The sequence below is a fragment of the Propithecus coquereli genome, unplaced genomic scaffold (assembly GCF_000956105.1).
Source record: "Propithecus coquereli isolate 6110/MARCELLA unplaced genomic scaffold, Pcoq_1.0 Scaffold168, whole genome shotgun sequence".
NCBI lineage: Eukaryota > Metazoa > Chordata > Mammalia > Primates > Indriidae > Propithecus > Propithecus coquereli.
The window spans coordinates 2,798,190-2,811,940 of NW_012141413.1; the positions used below are offsets into that span (position 1 = coordinate 2,798,190).

Genomic DNA, 13,751 nt, shown 5'->3' on the forward strand with positions numbered 1-13,751 from the left:
AGCATATTATGGGGGTACAGATGTTTAGGTTACGTATGTTGCCTTTGCCCCCATTTCCCCCCTAGAAAAATATTTTAACTGTTGTTGCATTTATAACATTGTTACCCTGTATGACTGTCTAATGTCAAGTAATACATAAGCAGTTATTAAAGCTTTTCCCACTTTCTTTACATCTGTAGGATTTTGCTCAGGTATAAATTCTCTCCTTTGTAAGTTAGAGGACTGGGTAAAGAATTGTCAACACTCTTAACATTTGCATGGCTTCTCCATGGTATGAATTATCTTATGTTTATAAAGGTCAACACTGCTTAAAGGCTTTGGCACATTCTTTATGTGTGTTATGTTTCTCTTCAGTATGTATTATCTGCTATTTAGAAAGGAATGAGCATTGAGTAAGGGACTTGTCATTGTTCACATTTTTAGGGTTTATCTACAATATGAAGTCTCTTATGTATATTAAGAGGAGAGCAATATTTCAAAGTTTTGCCACATTCTTCACATTTGTAGGGTTTCTCTCTAGCATGAATTCTCCTATGCCTAGTGAGGGATGAGCATAACTTAAAAGCTTTGCCACATTCTTCACATTTGTAGGGTTTCTCAGTAGTATGAACTTTCTCATGTGTACGAAGGCTAGAGCTATAGTTAAACGTTTTCCCACATTCTTCACATTTGTAGGGTTTCTCGCCAGTATGAGTTCTTTTATGTTCAGAAAGCTGTGGACAACTGTTAAAGCCTTTGCCACATTCTTCACATTTGTGTGGTTTTTCTCCAGTATGAATTCTCTTATGTGTATTAAGGGAAGACCAATATTTAAAAGTTTTGCCACATTCTCCACATTTATAGGGTTTCTCTCCAGTATGCATTCTCTTATGCCGAGTAAGGTCTGAGTTTGAGTTGAAAGCTCTGCCACACTCTATACATTTGTAGGGTCTCTCTCCTGTATGAATTCTTTTGTGTTCAGAAAGGTATGCACTTGTTTTAAAGATGTTGCCACATTCTTCACATTTGTAGGGTTTCTCTCCAGCATGAATTCTCCTATGCCTAGTGAGGTATGAGCATAACTTAAAAGCTTTGCCACATTCTTTACATTTGTAGGGTTTCTCAGTAGTATGAGTTCTTTTATGTTCAGAAAGCTGTGGACAACTGTTAAAGCCTTTGCCACATTCTTCACATTTGTGTGGTTTTTCTCTAGTATGAATTCTCTTATGTACGGTAAAGGCTGAGAACGACTTAAAAGCTTTGCCACATTCTTCACATCTGTAGGGTTTCTCTCCAGTATGAATTCTCTTATGTACAGTAAGGGCTGAGGACAACTTAAAAGCTTTTCCACATTCTCCACATCTGTAGGGTTTCTCTCCAGTATGAATTCTCTTATGTACAGTAAGGGCTGAGCACAACTTAAAAGCTTTGCCACATTCTTCACATTTGTAGGATTTCTCTCTAGTATGAATTCTCTTATGTTTAGTGAGGTATGAGCATAACTTAAAAGCTTTGCCACATTCTTTACATTTGTAGGGTTTCTCTCCAAGGTGAATTCTCTTATGTTTAGTAAGGCGTGAGTACAGGTTAAATACTTTGCCACATTCTTCACATCTGTAGGATTTCTCTCCAGCATGAAATCTCTTACGTGTAGTAAGGTCTGAGCACCAATTAAAGATTTTGCCACATTCTTTAGATCTATAATCTTTCTTTCCATTATGAATTCCCCTATGTTCAGTAATGTGTGAGTGTTGCTTAATTGCTTTGCCCCATTCTTTACACTTAAAAGGTTTCCCTATAGTGTGTCTCACCTTATGTGTATTTGTATTTGACAATTTTCCGACGACTCTCACATATTTTTTACACTGGAAGACTTTGCTATGGGTAGTAGCTGAACATTGGTTAACTCCATTGTAGCATCCTTTCTTCTCCTTACTTTCACCCACACTTTCTGAGTCTTTCGTTAACATTAAATTCTCAAGGCCAGAGCTTCCACATATTCTCAATACCACTTTCTGGAAAGAAACATTTATGCCCTTTTCTGGCAAGTAGTCTTGGGTAGAAGAAGAAGACACATCTGAAAGAAATTTTAAAAATAACAAATTATCCCAGTTATTACTTTAAGGATTAGATAAATATACATCACAAATTTAATAAATAAAATTATACTAAGCACATTAGTAAGATGGGATAATATAATACACAGGCTCCAATTCTTTTACATAAATAAATATAACAACATTACAGACACAAAATTGCCCTTGTGGGAATTCTAACAATGAGGCAAAAGTTCAGCATACCAAGTGAACACATTTCCAAGAGCCACATACAAGGGGAAAAAAAGTTTGTTACATTTACTGACCGTGGCCTCTCCTACTTAATGCAGTCTGGTTTATACAGAAGCAAACTTCCAACTCCCAGCTCCTCTGTCAAAACAGAAAATAGTGGCAACTGTGTCCATTCTTCTGGCTTTTGAAGACCCTTCCAAAGTGTGGTTTCTGTCTCCCATAACACAGAGTGCTCAAAGGAATGGTGCCACAGAGTATGCCATAGGTAAAAGATTGTTACAGCAACAGAAAGACATCATAACTACATACAGAGAATAGGTGTAGCAAATGATGACAGGCTCTTAAGAAGAAACAGGGGAAAATTGCTCTAACTAAAAAATAAACACACAAATCCACAGAAGAAATATCATCAGAAAAGATTTGACGTGTTGTGAATCTCTACTAAGCCAAGTGGGGTCAGAATTTCCCACCACAAAACCAATTCATAAACTTTGGGAAGGTGGCATTTTGTTAATCCTCAAATCTCAACCAAAGATTACAATGTATATAAAACATAAGAGTGATACTCAAAGAAAACAAATAAATATTCAGAAATCAACCATAAAGGAATGGAGATGTAGATATTACCATAAAAAATTAAAAATAAGCACCTAAAGGATGCTTAATGGGTGAAATGGGAACAATACTGACAACTCAAAGCAATCAGGAAAAAGAGAGTATCAACAAAAACAAAAGCACAGAAAGAAACAAATTCTTTAGCTGAAGAATACAAGAAGAAATGAATAATTCTCAAATGTAAGAAAAAAGAAAGAAAAAATAAACATGAAGAGACCCTTTAGACGACAAATTATAAGCAAAGTTTTGAAAGTAACAAGCAAGAGAATCTTGAAAGCTGCAAGAGCAAAGTGTTATGTCATTTATAAGCATGCTCCTATGACATAACTAGTGGATTTATCCAAAGAAACCCTACATGCCAGAAAAGAGTTGGGTGATATATAGTCAAAGTGCTGAGAGAACACAAACTTCAAAGCAGAAATACTATATCCAGCAAAACTGCCTTTCGAATAAAGGAAAAATAAGGATTTATCAAGATAACCACACTCTGAAAAAGTTTATCACCAATAGAGAAGTCTGAGAAGAAATTCCCAAGAAGCTTGTTTCATTGAAAACAAAAAGATGCTGGAAACAACATGAAAACATGAAAATAAATAACTCTCTGGGAATAATATGTAAGTAAACCTAAACAAAATAGACCTTTGGAATAGGACGGAGATCCCAGATATAAAACCATCCTCATATTGTCATCTAATCTTCAACAAAGCAGACAAAAATATACACTGGGTAAAAGAATCTCTATTCAGTAAGTGGTGCTGGCAAAACTAGATATCCACATGTGTCCCGACCCGCGGGGTAGTCAACGCAGACCCTGGAGGAGGGAGTGGGAATTGGGAGAGGCAGGAGACACAAGAAACGGAGACAAGACAGGAGTCTGATCAAGTCTCGTTTATTGGCAGTAGGGCAGAGGCTTAAGTAAGGCAGAAAGAGGAGGTAACAGTAAAGGGGCGGTGCTTTCCAAGGCTCTGGCTTTCCAGCCAAAGGATTTCCATATAAGGAAACCCTCAGGCGGCTTTCAAGGGCTACGTCATAATGGGTAAATGGAAACTTACAAGCTCTTTCGCGGGCTTTTGCAAATGCGCGGGCTTGGTTGGCCATTTTAGTTAAGCAGGCCGATCCACATGGCTCGCGGCCATCTTGGATAAGCAGCTGCCAGGCCTCATGGCTCCGGACACACATGCAGAAGATTGAAACTAGATCCCCACCTCTCACATCTCACAATAATCAACTCACAATATATAACAGACTTAAACCTAATGCGTGAAACCTTAAGAATTCTGGAAGAAAATGTCGGGAAGACTCTTTCAGACATCGGCCTAGGCACAGAATTTACGAAGAAGACCCCCAAAGCAATCACAGCAGCAACAAAAATAAACAAATGGCACCTGATCAAAGTAAAAAGCTTTTTGCACAGCCAAGGAAACTATCATTAGAGCGAATAGACAACCTACAGAATGGGAGAAATTTGCTTTCTACACATCCGATAAAGGGGGGATAACAAGAACCTACACAGAACTTAAGAAAATCAACAAGAAAAAAATCAAACAACCCCATCAATAAAAAGGCAAAGGACATGAACAGAAACTTTTCAAAAGAAGACAGACTAATGGCCAGCAAACATAAAAAAGTGCTCAACATCTCTAATTATTAGGGAAATGCAACTCAAAACTACAATGAGATGTCACCTAACTCCAATGTGAATGGTCCTTATCAAAAAGTCCCAAAACAACAGATGCTAGCATGGATGTGGAGAGATTGGAACATCTTACACTGCTGGTGGGACTGCAAATTAGTACAACCCCTATGGAAAGTAATTTGGAGATACCTCAAAGAGCTAAAAATAGAAATACCATTTGATCCAGTAATCCCACTACTAGGCATCTATCCAAAGGAAAAAAAGATATTCTATAATAAAGGCATCTGCACTCGAAAGTTCATAGCAGCACAATTCACAACTGCAAAGATGTGGAAACCCAAGTGCCCATCAATACATGAGTGGATTAATAAAATGTGGTATACGTATACTATGGAATACTACTCAACTGCAAAAATCAATTGTGATCTAGGACCTCTTATATTATCCTGGATAGAGCTTTAGCCCATCCTTCAAAGTAAGGTATCACAAGGATGGAAAAATATGCACCACATGTACTCACCGTCAAATTGGTACTAACTGACCAACACTAAGTTGTTGACATGGTAGTAATACTCACTGGGTGCCAGCTGGGGTCGGGGCTGGGGGGTAAATTCACAACTAATGGAAACGGAATGCACTGTATGGGGCCGGGGCAAACAGCATTACATGTAACCAAAATGTTCGTACCCCCATAATATCCTGAATAAAAAAAAAAGTTTAAAAAAATAAAAAAGGAACAATGTTAGAGGCATTACTCTTTCTGATTTCAAGACATGTTACATAACGCTGGGTGAGGTGGCCCACACCTGTAATCCTAGCACTCTGGGAGGCCGAGTCAGGAGGATAGCTTGAGGTCAGGAATTCAAGACCAGCCTGAGCAAGAGTAAGACACATCTCTACTAAAAATAGAAAAATTAGCCAGACAACTAAAAATATGTAGAAAAAATCAGCTGGGCATGTTGGTGCATGCCTGTAGTCCCAGCTACTCGGGAGGCTGAGGCAAGAGAATCGCTTCATTCTAGGAGTTTTAGGTTGCTGTGAGCTAGGCTGACACCACGGCACTCCAGCTCAGGTAACATAGCCACTCTAGGCTGGGCAACAGAGTGCGATTCTGTCATAAAATAAAAAATAAAATACAATAAAATATAAAATAAATAAAAAAGACATGGTACAACAGTAGAGTAATCAAAGCAGTTTGGTACTGGCATGTATATATGCAGACAACTAGACCAATGAAACAAAATGTATGAAAGAAAAAAACTCCTCACATATGTCGTCAAATGTAGAGTTATTTGCACATCCATATTTATTGCAGCATTATGCACAAAAACCAATATGTGAAAACAATACAAACTTGCCCCAACAAAATAATGGATAAATACAATTTGGGATATAAAAATAATGGAGTATTATTCAGCTTTTAAAAAGCAGGATATCTTCTAAGATCTACAATAAAGATAAATCTTGAAATTATGATAAATGAAATAAGCCAGGCCTCCAAAAACAGATACTTTCCGAATCCACTTATATAAAAAATATAAAGTAGTTACATTTTTAGAAACAAAAGAAAGATAGAATAATGTTTGTAAAGGATCAGATAATGGGGAAAATAGGTAGTTGTTTCATGTATATTGAGTTTTACTTTTCCAAGATAAAAATGTAGAGATATAATATGCTGCATAACAATCTCAATATAAATAACAAGACTAAACTGTATAATCAAAATATTTAAGAGTGTACATTTCATGTTTCTACAATGAAAAATAATACCAAAGACAGTTTGAAGCTTTTCACAAATTACCTTGAAATTACACAAAGGTCTCACACAAAGATAGTACATAATTCACCAATAAATACATGTTGAAATTAAGAGAATTTTCATGACTATTCAACCAGACAGGATAAAATAACCACTGACCACAAACCAAGAAAAAAAAATGTACTATTCAAAAACAAAGTCTGAGTACTATTTATACAGGCAAACACACAAAAAATTCTATTGAAAATAGATATATGGCTGATTCATATTTGACTTTTGCCCCACAATGTCTCACAGTGTACAGAATTGAATATTATCATACAAAATTATAATACATAGGTAAAAACTAAAAACACAGTGGACTGACGTGAGGTGGCCTACTTTAAAAAATAAAATAGAACTATAAAATTACTAAATAAAAAGAAATTTTAACCCATAAATTTGAATAAACATAAAGCAATGGTTGAAGAAGAATTCTACATAACTGTAATTTTCAAGGATGACTGGGCATCCATGAAGACCAGATTTTGAATCAGTGGCATACAGTCAGGGCAATAATATTTCCCAAAGGCACATTATAATCATTCACAAAATATTTGATAAGAAAATTTTAAGGATTAGGCATTGAAATGATCCTAGAGACATTTTGTTTTTATGTTATTAATACATTGTTGCTCTTCTTACACAAAAGAGAGGCTATAATCCAGCTCTCATAAGCAAAGGCTTACATTTCTAAATACATCAAAATGGACATTGTAAAATATGGTATACAGCTGATATATGAAATAAACAATTAGATTATGTTATCATTCAGATAAAGGCTGATGACAGTGGATGGAAATGCTAATAACTATTTGCATGCAGTAAACTGAAATACACAAACCAATCATTTTTAATAAATGTGGGGTGCATACTAATTATGTAATTCAGCTTTTATAAAACATATACGTTTAAGCACGTTGTTTCAGACCTTCTGAAAGTTCTCTAGTAACACATGCACAATATTAAATGATATAATTTGTCACATTAATAACAAAATAGGGGATGTAAAGAGGTATGGTTTTTGCAAGTAGTTGAAATTAACTCTCACCTACCTGGGTGTTCGGCTACTGTTCCATGTCTCTTCATATTCCAGGGCTCTTTCCTTTGCTCCAGACAGGTGATCAGGTCAGGATTAGAGACATAAAGTCCTGTTATATTAGAAAAAAGTAACATGGCTTTTGCTAGGATTTTCCAGTTGTCAACCTAGTACTGTAGTTGTCAACCTAGTACTGTTCTCAGTAGAGAAGAGAGAACATTACAGAAAATTTTAGAAAATTAATGAAATTTATATGTCCTTATCTCTGTTACCCAGTACTAGTGAATCAATACTTGATGGAAATTGGATTTTAAAGTGTAGATAACAATATTTTGGGCCACTAAATTTCTGAAATTGCCATTAATCTAAAGTGAAAAATACAGATCGGCTCAAGAAAGGGTAAGATTAATGTCAAGATAAAACATTCTGAAGATTTTTTTCTATACAAATAAATCCTGAGTTTTTCTTGGAAACAATCATCTGAAAGTCATTCACATAAACCAGGAACTCCCAGAAAACATTCAACAAAGGAAACTATAATACAAAGTCTTTAGTGTGGAACAGAAATTGTACATTGAAGTTATCCTCACCCAGGGAGACCAGGTTTCTGTAGGTCTCTAACATCACATCCCAATACAAATTCTGCTGAGCAGGGTCCAGGCATGCCCACTCTTCTGGAGAAAATTCTATGATCACATCCCTAAATGTCAACGGCCCCTGAAAGAAAAACACTTCTTTACAAAATGGCCATGAGAAGAGTTCTTAATTTGACTTCCAGTGAAATGAGAGAGGGAAGAATAATGTTTCTTATTCATATGAGTGCCTGGAATTATTCAAAAAGACAATTTCAACAAAGAAATATTGTCTAATATATTTTCTAACTCTGAGAAAAGAGGATGACATAAGATCCGCAAAACCAATGTAGATACTATAATTTTCTGGACAACACAGTATAAAATTCTGGGCACCAACACAAACATTTACATTTTTTAGAGATACATTTACATCAATCAGGATAAGTTGTACCTAAATTTCAGATAGAAAAGTCATGTTGAGGTAAAAGGTACCTCTCAAACTTTAATGTGTATGACAATGAACTGGATATCTTATTAAATGCAGATTTTTATTCAGGAGATTTGGGATGAAGCCTGAAATTCTGAATTTCTAACAAGATCACCACTTATGTCAATTCTTCTGGCACAAGAGGAATATCTTTCAAACATCTAGTAAGTGGCAGAGGTTGGCTTTATTCCTGTTCATCTGACCGGGAAATAAAGATGAGAGCCTTCATTATTAAGCAAGCTATGTGCAAAGGGAATCTACAACAACAACAAAAATGGAGCTTCCAGATTAAACGTGATGGTTTATGCACATCAGTTGGTAAATCTTCACAAAGTACCTACTAATAATTAAGAGAAAATTAATTAACTCTACAGTGGAAAAAAATCTGTCAGAAAGAACCTTAACCAAATGAATAAAATTCACATGGACTGTAGTAAGACAAATTAATATCAGGATCCAGTGCATCAGCGAGAAACAACTTCACTAAAAGAAAACTAAAATGAATGAAAATACTACAGATCGTATCAACATGACCACACAGAGAAAAGTTTAGTCATGACTTGAAAGTGCAGTACACCAATAAGACATTTTTAGTTGAGTGTACATATTCCATCTGTACCAGACATTCAAAATGACATAATTTCCAGGTTCTAGAAACTGATGCTAAACATACAAATACAGAAGGCTTCCAATGTGTTTTTAAGATATAATATTACCTGAAATAAAAACTGAATAAAGTCAGCACAGGACAACTTGAAGTTGACAGCAAGTATCAAATTAGGTACTAAAGTCCTAATAAAATAAGATTAAATTGAACCCAGAATTACATTAAAAAATAATACATTATATATATGTATATAGTATTGAAATGCAAGTATTCCTGAAAATGTAAAATATACTGTTATATTCAGTTAGTTTAAAAGAGGAAAAAACTGTTAATTTTTCAGGATTGTGAAAAAAGCATTGTATAAACAGATATCTATTTAAATCTATACCTGTATCTATATGTGATCTGTTTATTATCTATCCATACATCCATAGGATGTATGAGAAAGAATGCACTTAAAATAAATGAGAGTGTCTGTTAAAAGAAGCATCTGAAAGATATGATAAAAGTTATATTATTATACTGTCCAGAGACTTGTATACCAATTCAGAAAATATAAAATGAAATTATTGCCTCAAATCTTCCAGATGATCGAAGAGAATATATACGTTGAACAATCTGTAGTTAAGATTATTATCTGACAATAAGGGAGACTATGTTCATTTGCATGGAGAATAAAAGCCCTTTTTAAACTAGAAACAAATATAAAAAGTATCATTGAAAAAGGCTGATAAAGTAGATGATCTCAAAAATAAACACCTCTGTGCTATTGTAACTGGATCTATGGACAAATTACAATGTCTATATATGTTTTTTAAAATCCTCTCCCTCTCATGTTTGAGATTCTCAGGCCTGTAACTTTTAACTACTTCGCCTGTTTGACTTGTTTCCCCGAAATGGCAGAATATCTGAAAGACAAAGGAGTTGAGATTCTGGACTCACCAACCCTCACTAATCTGCTCCAATACTTGTAGCACCGCATCAATTTTATTTTATTTTATTTTTTTTTGAGACAGAGTCTCACTCTGTTGCCCTGGCTAGAGTGAGTGCCGTGGCGTTAGCCTAGCTCACAGCAACCTCAAACTCCTGGGCTCAAGCGATCCTCCTGCCTCAGCCTCCCAAGCAGCTGGGACTACAGGCACGCGCCATCATGCCCGGCTAATTTTTTCTATATATTTTTAGTTGTTCAGATAATCTCTTTCTATTTTTTTTAGTAGAGACGGGGTCTCACTCTTGCTCAGGCTGGTCTCGAACTGCTGAGCTCAAACAATCCACCCGCCTTGGCCTCCCAGAGTGCTAGGATTACAGGCCTGAGCCACCGCGCCCAGCTGGCACCGCATCAATTTTAACACAACCTACCCCGATGCACATAGCCTCATTTTAAAAAGCTTTCCCCTTCTGTGAAGTGGAAAGTGTAAACAAATAAATAAATAAAAAAACCTTGCTTTATGACATGCAGAAAAACAAACACAGGAAAATGGTCAGATAAGAAGCTTAGACCTTTGAAAATATGGCCTGAAGATATATGTTGCATTTCCTAAAGCTATCTGGGACCATACTATTCTAGCAACTCCAGGAAACCTTATTATGTGAATTTTGCGTGAGCACTAGGCAACTTTCCATTACTGAATGCTGAAAGTGTTTATTTCCAGATCAGTCATAAAAAACTTTTCACTACATCATCTCTATGACAACCATGACTGACCTTCTGTCACAGCATCAAAAACATCAAAGACAAATCTGCACTTAACTTAGATCATGCTAAGGTCTTATAACCTGCCTGTACCAACATGCCAATTATAACTTATATCCGTTTTTCTTAAGCTACGTTTTACTAATTTCTAACTCTTCCACTGTAGTTCATGGACCCCACAAAGCTCATAAAATATAGTGTAAAACAAAGTGAAGAATAAAGAAACAACTCACCAGAGCTTTATCCATGTTTTGCTGCTTTAGGAAACACACAGAAGATTCTGGAAGCATCCCTCAGAGAGAAGGCAAACAGAGTGAAGTCATGAGAGAATTGGCATGGCATGGTCCTAGATTCTCCCAATAAAAATGCTCTACACATTAGCTGCAAGAGACCAACAACATAAAAGCCTCCATGTACAAGAATAGTCTCTTATGCAAGAAGGGACAACAAAGATGTACCCACAAGTACATTTATTAAGATTAGACATACATTTTTGAGTTAATGAAAATATATATTAGCAACTGATTTAGCAACAATTAATGTTCTTGAAAGAAATTATTTAATAATTTATACCAAAGAATTAAACATTATGTTTTCACTAAAATTAATGTTATAGAAATACACTTGGGCCATATGAAGTATTTTCCTACTAATAGGGGGATGCCATACAGGACTTCCTATGTTTCCACTATCATACCTCTTGCTTTTACATACCTACATTTCAAAGAAAGTATACAAGTCACAATCCAACATTTTTCACTCACGATTATATAGAAAAACAGTATGTAATGTGCCTTTCTTCTTGTACACTGTTCCAGTAATGGCTCCAAATGATCCAAGTATCCACACCTTCACCGTAGTCCCCTCTGACAATAACCTAGGCTTTGCCATGTGACTTGCTTGTGCCAACAGGACATCAGTGAAGGTGGTGCAAGCATGGGTTGAAAAGTACTTGCCCACTGATGTTTGCCTTCTTGGACACAGTCATATTGTGAAGAAGCCTGGGGCTAATACCTTGAAGACAAAGGACCTATGCATGTTTCAGGAGGAACCCCAAAACATCTAAGTGCAGCAATCCTAAACCGACCAGCCTCAGTCAAAACACCAGGTGACTAAAGCCTCACCTGTGATCCCAAACACCACCCACACAGGAATTTCCCAACTGAGGTCGGCCCAAATGCTGATTCATAAAAATACCATCAATAAACGGGTGCTTTCTGTGAACCTATAAATCTTTGTTGATTCATTAGAGAGGACGGAAAATCGATACATCTCAGCCCTGGAATTCAATATTTTCAAAACACATGGCAATGGGAGAAACAGTCTTCAATTACGTGCCAATAATTAAAAGTTCAAAACCATAGGTAGAAATTTTGAGAAGCACAGTAACTGCCAAGTGTACAGGTTTCAGCATGGTTAAAGTCATGTGAATGAAACAATTATCTTAAGGTTAAATAACTATGTTAAAGTTTTTTTACAACATAACAAGATTTCGTTGTCACTTATATGCAGACATTTTTCTGTGTTTTATTTACATTTTTATTGGTTTGCACAAGTGTGCTTCAGTCTAATTTTCCCATTTTAAACAACGTTAAATAAGCTCTTCATATTTTCCAGCAGAATTTATGAGTTTTAGGAAAAGATTACTGACATTAAGTGGAAAACATTACTGTGATTAACCCGCTGAGGTCACATAATTTCCAGAAAACGTTGGGGATAAAAAGGGATACGTATGTTTACAATGAGATGAGTCAAATCAATGGTGGTTCTATTATAAACAGGTTTCACTGTCACAAAAATGTGAGTCATAAACAAACACGTGTTTGGAGTTAATTGCGGCAAAATGAGTGACTCTAGCCAAGATGTCAGGATGTTTGATACCTACATATGATCTGAGTCTGGGGATGTCTCTTATCACTTCGTATCTAAACAGTTCAACTTTTTTGTAAGCCAGAAGTAGCTTGGCAAGCCCTTCATGAACTATCAGAAAGACCAAGATAGAAGGAGCATCAGAGTATCCCTAGACGTCAAACTGGGTAGCGGGTTTGAGACAGCCCACATTCTGGAAACATTCCATGAGGGGAGATTAAAGGAAGCGGAGTGTCCTCAGAGAGTCACATGGACAGATTCTCTCCTACATGACAGGGTGCCCACCACCGCAGGCCAGTCACCGCCGAGAAGCGACACTTCCTAGGCCCTTGCCTTTCCTTCTCAGCCAAACTCACCTCTCCCTTCTGAACCTTGGTCCAAACCTCCCAACGGCACTGGTCGTTCACAGCTTCCTGAGGAGGCAGCATCTCCCAAACTAGTTCAGTAGGATCGTTAATTACTTCGGCCATAAAGTTAAATTTTTCCTTTTCGGGGACTCGTTTGCGTCTTCTCTGAGGCGTTAGAGAGCACGTCAGGTCGAAGAGCTGTTTGTTTACTTTTATTTTTTTTTTTGAGACAGAGTCTCACTCTGTCGCCCGGGCTAGACTGCTGTGGCGTCAGCCCAGCTCACAGCAACCTCAAACTCCTGGGCTCAAGCGATCCTCCTGCCTCAGCCTCCCGAGTAGCTGGGACTACAGGCGTGCGCCATCATACCCGGCTCATTTTTTCTATTTTTAGTAGAGGCGGGGTCTCGCTCTTGCTCAGCCTGGTCTGGAACTCCTGAGCTCAAACCATCCTCCCGCCTCAGCCTCCCAGAGTGCTGGGATTACAGGCATGAGCCACCGACCGGCCAGGTCGGAGAGCTTTTGCGTCCTGGGAGCCCACCCCGCCTTCTGGCAGCGCCGTCTTCCGACAGAACTGTGGACCGCACAGCCCGAGTCGCCCCTCCCCAGCCCCGGCCCAGGTCCGCGGCTCGCACCTGCACGCCAGGCCTCCCGGCCTAACATCCACCCGCGTTTCTGCTCCCACCACATGGGGACACCCGTCCTGCCTCTTAGGGTCCCCCTAGGACCACGGACTCCTCTTTGACCCTCACACCAACCTGCAGGGACGCAGAATCCAACCCCAGACCTAGTGAGCGACATTAAAACACAAGGTCCGGAAC

The 13,751-nt window shown here is 37.4% G+C and overlaps 2 protein-coding genes across 2 annotated transcripts; both read right to left on the reverse strand.

Moving 5' to 3' along the window:
- Nucleotides 1-419: 419 nt before the first annotated feature.
- LOC105808115 (zinc finger protein 678-like) lies at nt 420-4,045 on the reverse strand. The gene is made up of 3 exons (XM_012641677.1): nt 4,004-4,045; nt 1,846-1,994; nt 420-1,677 (listed from the first exon to the last, which is right to left on the reverse strand). Exons 1-3 carry the CDS (start codon nt 4,043-4,045, stop codon nt 420-422), a joined length of 1,449 nt encoding a protein of 482 aa, XP_012497131.1.
- A 3,318-nt stretch (nt 4,046-7,363) lies between these two features.
- Nucleotides 7,364-13,593, reverse strand: LOC105808116 (protein ZNF738-like). The gene is made up of 3 exons (XM_012641678.1): nt 13,566-13,593; nt 7,946-8,086; nt 7,364-7,467 (listed from the first exon to the last, which is right to left on the reverse strand). Exons 1-3 carry the CDS (start codon nt 13,591-13,593, stop codon nt 7,364-7,366), a joined length of 273 nt encoding a protein of 90 aa, XP_012497132.1.
- Nucleotides 13,594-13,751: the final 158 nt, after the last annotated feature.